This window comes from Vipera berus (genome assembly GCF_964194415.1).
Source record: "Vipera berus genome assembly, chromosome: Z".
In the NCBI taxonomy this organism is placed as follows: Eukaryota; Metazoa; Chordata; class Lepidosauria; order Squamata; family Viperidae; genus Vipera; species Vipera berus.
This window is the reverse complement of record NC_138205.1, coordinates 24,345,408-24,352,360: the sequence shown is the minus strand read 5'-3', so window position 1 is coordinate 24,352,360 and position 6,953 is coordinate 24,345,408. Positions and strand designations below refer to the sequence as shown.

Here is a 6,953-nt window from a genome sequence, read left to right as displayed (position 1 = left end):
TCAAAAACATTTCAGGTGTGTGCCCTTATTTTGATGATGTCCTCATAGCTGGAGAGTCAGTAGAAATATTGGCAGAATGGCTCAAAGCCATCCTTCAGCATTTCCATGAAGCGGGGCTGAAACTGAAGAGGGGAAAATGTAAAATAGGGGTAGATTCAACCAAGTTCCTCGGTTTCAGCATAGATGCCACAGGCATTCACTTGGCTGAATCCAAGCTCAAAGCAATTCAGCAGGCTCCCAGTCCTAAGTCAAAGGGGGAGCTTCAGGATTTCTTATGGCTACTCAACTTTTACCATGCCTTTCTTCCACACAAGGCTGCAGTGGCAGAGCCCTTACACAGGCTCTTGGACAAAAAGGGACAGTGGCAGTGGATGAGCATCCACGAGAAAAGTTTCTCAGCAGTCAAATCATTACTGTCTTCAAACTTGGTACTGACACACTTTAATGAAAAGCTGCCTATCAGCATTGCTTGTGATGCATCCCCGTACAGAATAGGAGCTGTGTTGAGCCATTTAATGGCTGATGGGAGAGAAGCTCCCATAGCTTACTATTCTAGGACTCTGTCTTCAGCAGAAAGCAACTACGCCCAAATAGACAAGGTGGCATTGGCCATAGCGGCTGGTATCAAGAAATTTCATGACTAATTGTATAGTCGCCCATTCACGGTCTTTACAGACCACAAGCCACTTCTGGGTCTGTCACTAAAGACAAACAAACACCTCAGATCCTCTCTCCATGGATGCTGAGGTGGTCTATCTTTCAGCCTATAATAACACGGCAGGGAAATGGGCCACGCAGATGGCCTCAGCAGGCTGCCCCTGCAAAACTCAGAGCCAGATCCTGCTCCAGTTGCACACATCCTGGCTATCCAGGATTTGCTGGAGACTCCCCTTCATGCTGGGGATGTGGCTGCCAAGACAGCCTCTGACAAGATGCTAAAGCCGTGTTTTGAACTGGGTGCTCACAGGATGGCCAGACATTAGTCCGGGGCCAAACTTTCAGAGCTTCCATAGGAGGAAGGATGAGCTGTCAGCTCACAAAGGCTATATTCTTTGGGGGAGTCAGGTCATAGTCCCGAACTCCTTAAGGCCCAGGATTTTAGAGTCTGTGCATGAGGGACATCCAGGAATAGTCTGGATGAAGGCACTCGCAAGAAGCTATCTGTGGTGGCCTCGGTTGGATAAAGATATTGAGGCCCAAGTACACAGTTGCTACACTTGCCAGCAATCCAGGCCCAAAATGCCTCAATCCCAGGTCCACTGCTGGGAAGCCACACAAGCCCCTTGGTCAAGAGTCCACATTGATTTTGCAGGACCATTTTAGGGACAGATGTTCCTCATTGTTGTGGTCACTCTAAGTGGTCAGAGGTCGCACCAGTCCCAACTATGACTACTGCCAGGACTATCCAGGAACTGCACAGAATCTTTGCCACACACAGTTGCCCGATGTCCTAGTGTTGGACAACGGGGCTCAATTTACCGTTGTGGAATTCCAGTCCTTTTTGAGGGCTAACATAATCAGGCATGCCACTTTGGCTCCCTTTCACCCAACCTCAAATGACTAAGTGGAACACATGGTCCGGACAACCAAAGAGTCCTTAAAAAGGATCGTAACCGGCGACTGGCAGCATCAGTTGGCAGACTTTTTACTTTGCCAACAGACAACTCCCTGTACTTCCAAGGGCAGAAGCCCAGCAGAACTTAGTTGGGGTCAGTGCTTAATTAATAAGCTGGATCATCAGCATCCAGACAGAGTTGCCACAGATACAGCAGAGCCTAAACCACTGCGAAGCTTGCAACTTGATGACCGGGTTTGGGCACAGAACTACAGTCAAGTGGAACTGTGGGTGGTAGCTGTGGTTGGTAAGGTGTCAGGGTCACTCTCTTACGAAGTGGTCCTGGAAGACAGTTGAGTGCCCTGCCAGCACATCAACCAACTGTGCCAGAGGCTAGCGAACCAGTGGCTGGCTCAAGAGTCTCTCATGAAAGCCAAACCCAGGGACGGCACGACAGCGGCCTGGCAGCAGAGTTGGCATGTACCAACAAGACTCCCAGCCAAGGAGACAGGGGGCTAGCAGTAGGCGCAGAACTGGCAGATGGCTCCGATTTCCAGCCCAGCTGAAACTGTTCCACCAAGGGACTTTGGCTTTGGTCTACTAGGACAGACCAGCCAAAGGGCCCCAAAGCAAACGGGTCTCAAAGCCCTGGCCTACCCAGCCTGGCAGGTGAGCTAGTAGACTGGGAACCTCCAGCACCTCCAAGACATTTGGAGCGGTCACAAAGGCCACCAAAGTATTTGCAGGACTATGTTCAATACCTGAGATTGTGAACCATCTAGGGGAAAGGGGTGTTATGTATTGAGGTAAATTACTTGGAAACCATTGAGTAATAGTTAACTGTTGTTTAAACTCCAGACTGCCTGTCTCCAGAACTGTTAGCTTGTGTTTTAGGTAGGAATTACTTCTTTAATCCCAATGGCCTCCACCTAGCGATGGTACATGTAAATAGAAGTTAAGCGGCAGTTAGTGCTGCTTCTGTGTTAACTGAATAAACATTTTGCTGTTTCACCATACTGCCTTGTCAATGCCTCACTGATCCCAAAACATAACAGTTGTAAAAAACAAAGTGAGGATAATTGATATGGAAATATCTGGTAATAAAAGAATAGAAGACTAAGAATTGGAGAAGATCATAAAATAGCAAGATCTGAAAAACAAATGTGAAAGATTATTGAATAAACCACTGATTATCATGATATTGAATGCTATAAAAACATAGATGGAACTTTAAAACTCTGCACATTGACAAAATTTCCATCTGTCTATTTCAAAAGGCGACATCCAGTCTAGGGTAAAAGTCTGACAACAATGTATCTCTTAAAAGGTAGAAATAAACATAAGGTAGGTCACACATATGTTCTCACTTAATCCATATCCAAAGATGGATTATAGAAGCTGCTAATTGCTAATTATATTAACAAAATGCTCATATTAATATTTTGTCTAATTTTGATTGTGTGGCCTTATGCTGTCTAATAAAGTCTTGGGGGAAACAACAGAATTAATCAGCTTGTTAAATGTACATTCAACTAATGATACATCTGTACCCAAATAAGAGTTGGATAGTATTTATCCAATACCACATCTATACTTCCAAGTTAAAGGAGTATAGGAGCCAAAGAAGTATAGCAGAAGACACAATTTTTATGAAGAAAGTATAGTAAGTGATTTCTAGATTGAACATTTAGCAGAAATGCCATATTAAATTTTCTGGGGCAAATTGGCATTTAGTTAAATATGTCTGATTCAACTATTAGACTGAATTCTCTAATATTGACATTTGAAAGAGGATTTAAAGAAATGGTAACATAACCTATGCTTTGTCCAATAGAAAGCATTAAGAGTGGAGCAGAGAGAAATAAGGAATCATTTTAAGAAATTTAGAAACAAATTAAATATATTATCAATAAAAATAATGAGAACCTATTTATGTGGGGGATAGTATTCTATATGTATCCTAAATATAGAATACTGATGTATCCTAAACATGAACCTAATTATATTTAAAGTTATGTTATTTCTCCCACATGTTCATAGTGGAAAGTAAAACATATATCTACAAGTTACAGTAATGTAGAAACCATTGGAAGACCTGATCCCTAATAGATGAATTAATTTCAGTGGCATAATTTTAGGTCCATCTGCTCTTAAATGATTATGGCATTTCCTAAGTTGTTTCTCCATCTACATATTGCAAAAACTCTCATTCCTATAACCTTTAACTGGATAAAATTTTGCAATGTATGGCAAACCATTTTCAACCAAGGTACCTTAAATAGGCTAATTTACAAAATGAATCCAAAATCCTGAACCCATAACTCCCATAGAACTGAAATTTGACAAATTTTATAAAACATTGTGACATAAAATATAAAGCATTTTCTGACATAATGTAAAATATCATAAACCCACATGAGATTTACCTGTACTTTACAGTTCAATATGGGTTATTTTCAAGGATGAAACATCCCTAAAAATTTCCTCAGTTTTTAAGACCTTTTCCAGTGAAGGCAGTATATTAGAAGCTTTCCTGTTGTTGAAGCCATTGAAGAATTGAGTAAGGAAATTACACCTCCCCGGCTAAGTGGCAGATACTTCTATGAGTTAATCAAGGAGGACTAGGGCTTTCCAAAGGGTCATGAGGCAAGGGAAATCTGTGGAAGCCTATACAGTATTATACATGGAAGGAAGAATGACCCAACAGAGTAGATTGTCTGGTTGTTGACAAATATTTGAGTCAAATTACTCAAAGGTATGTTCACCTTTGAAAAATAATGGTTATTTCAAAACTTGGTCAATCTAATTTTTAGTTAAAATTGTGAGGCAAAAACTCATACTATGATAATATTTGGTAGAAAGATTTTAATTTTATAGCGACAGAGGAAATGAATCATGCCTATGAAAAATTCAAGAATGCATATACCTAGAACAAAGCTTATCAGTGAATGGTTTGTCAGGGAATCATCTTTTAAGCACACCATTAATGCAGCACATTTCTATACTACAATAAAATAATATAAATAATAAACTGTAAAATAATTGAGAAATATATGAGTTGAAGAATTGAAAAATCATTCCAAAAATGGAGCTAGTGATTTAGACTGTTAAATCCAATTCTCTGATCCATATGTAAATCCAAATAAAAGTAGCTTTAAAATATGGTTATCCAGCCTCTGCTTGAAAAGTACCAGTGAGGATCAATTGCCAAATTCCTTAATTATTAGTCCAAATAAACAGTATTTGGTCAGTAAATTTTGCCTACTAGATCAAACTTTAGTAGATAAATAGAACCATTCTAATAAAAAGTGACAATGGATATTTCACTTCATTTGGTGCTTGGAACGTTTGCAGATAGAGATGGAAGAAAGCCAATTTCAACTGAGCTTTACTCTTTCTTAATGCTCAAATTGGTTAGGGGATAGGATTTATTAAAGTATCTTCCTTATTCCTCAAATCTCCTGTTACTTTAATCAAAAAATGACAGCAGCACAAGATGGACCAGATAAAGAAACAGATGCTACATAGTCCAAAAGCATAAGCATATGAGCTAACCAGAGGTACTATACAGTTTCAAAGAAGAGATATCAATTGTATGACAGAATTTAGTAGGACTTAAACTTAAGTAGAAAAGCTCTGTTTTTCTCCAAAACTATTCTGCCTCTGTCTGTGTGCCTCTCTCACTGTACCTCTTTATGAACCTGTGAGTGAGTGCAAGTCCATCATATACAGTATTTGCTTTTGGAGAGTCCCCATCTTCAAGCATCGTAATAATTTTAGTATGTATATAATGTCTAGTTTTATATATATATTTTTGCAGATCAAGACATGGCATAGGTACATACTTTTCCTCTAATAATCTCTCTTGCTTGTGCTTCCTTGTAGGTATGTTGCAAATTAAGCATGGAGAATCAAACCACTGTTTCCTACTTTCTGCTGCTGGAATTCTCAAAAAATCGGCAACTGCAGCTTCTACATTTCTTCTTATTCTTCATATTATACCTGGCAACTGCAACAGCAAATTTTCTCATTATCTCTGTAATAGCTTTTAACCATCAACTGCACAGTCCCATGTACTTCTTTCTAATGAATTTGGCTATGCAAGATTTGGGCATTGTTTCAGTCATTGTCCCCAAATCCATGGTAAATTCTCTCATGGATACCCGACAAATCTCTTACTTTGGTTGTGTTGCTCAAATCTTTCTCTTTATCTCCTTTGAAGCTTTTGAAATGTCTCTCCTGACAGTCATGGCATATGATCGATATGTCGCCATTTGCCATCCACTGCACTATGAAATGATGATGAATTGGAAAGCCTGCATCAAAATAGTGATTTTGGTGGGGGTTACAGGTGTATTGTATGGAATGTTGCACACTACTGGTACCTTTTCCATCCCTTTCTGTTCTAATGTTATCAACCAGTTTTTCTGTGAAATTCCACACTTGTTAAAATTACCTTGCACTGGATTCAATCTAGTTGAGGTTGGAGTTCTTGTGATCAGTGCCACTGCAGGACTAGGTTGTTTTACTTTTGTTATTATATCTTACGCCATGATCTTCAAGGCAGTGTTGAGAATCCGTTCTGTAAAAGGAAGGCAGAAAGCCTTTTCCACTTGTCTTCCCCACCTTATAATCTTTTCTATGTTTTTGGTAACTTCATGCTTGGCCTACCTGAGACCTCCCTCTAACACCCCATCTTACTTAGATTTAACATTCACTATTCTATATTCCATAGTTCCATCCCTGTTTAATCCCATCATCTATAGCATGAGAAATAACAATATCAAACTTGTCCTATCTAAACAGTGGAGATTCTGACATTTTCCTTCACCTATCTTTTTATTTGATTCTTTTGAATTAAACTTTATATGTCTTTGCCTTCACTTTTCATTGAAAGGAAAACTAGTTACGAAGAGAAACACAGCTGAATATAGGTAGAGTCTCATCGTGTCCTTTCAGATCAATGTTAGCACTTAATCTGTCAAACTACAATTCCTTATCCTGAATCATTACCATTTCAGTCAGGTAGAGGTGGAGGGAAGGTGAGAGAAAATCTAGCAAGATATGCCCTTTTGATTTTTTCATAGGTAAATTATATATCTAATCTACAGAAATTCTCAGTTTAAAAATGGATGAAGAAGAGTAGACCTGCCTAAGTTTTATTTAATAACATTATTACTCTGACTCAGGTTAGTTCTGATATAGCAGTTTTCAAAATTTTGTAAATTTTGAATTTTATATAAATTTATTTCTGGACATTTCTTAAGCACTTGTCTCTAGTTCTGATGTCATTGCTGTCTCTTACATTCTTCAATACTAAGTAGGTTTTAAGCTATCAATGTATTTTTTATCAATAATGAAAATGTATAAAATTTACATAATCTGTTTTGAAATAATT

At 38.8% G+C, this 6,953-nt stretch overlaps 1 protein-coding gene across 1 annotated transcript; it reads left to right on the top strand.

Annotated features, from left to right (window-relative positions):
* Positions 1–5,458: 5,458 nt before the first annotated feature.
* LOC308677222 (olfactory receptor 14C36-like) lies at positions 5,459–6,373 on the top strand (the record flags this gene model as incomplete). Its single annotated transcript, XM_081343438.1, has 1 exon — positions 5,459–6,373. One exon carries the CDS (start codon positions 5,459–5,461, stop codon positions 6,371–6,373), a length of 915 nt encoding a protein of 304 aa, XP_081199564.1.
* Positions 6,374–6,953: the final 580 nt, after the last annotated feature.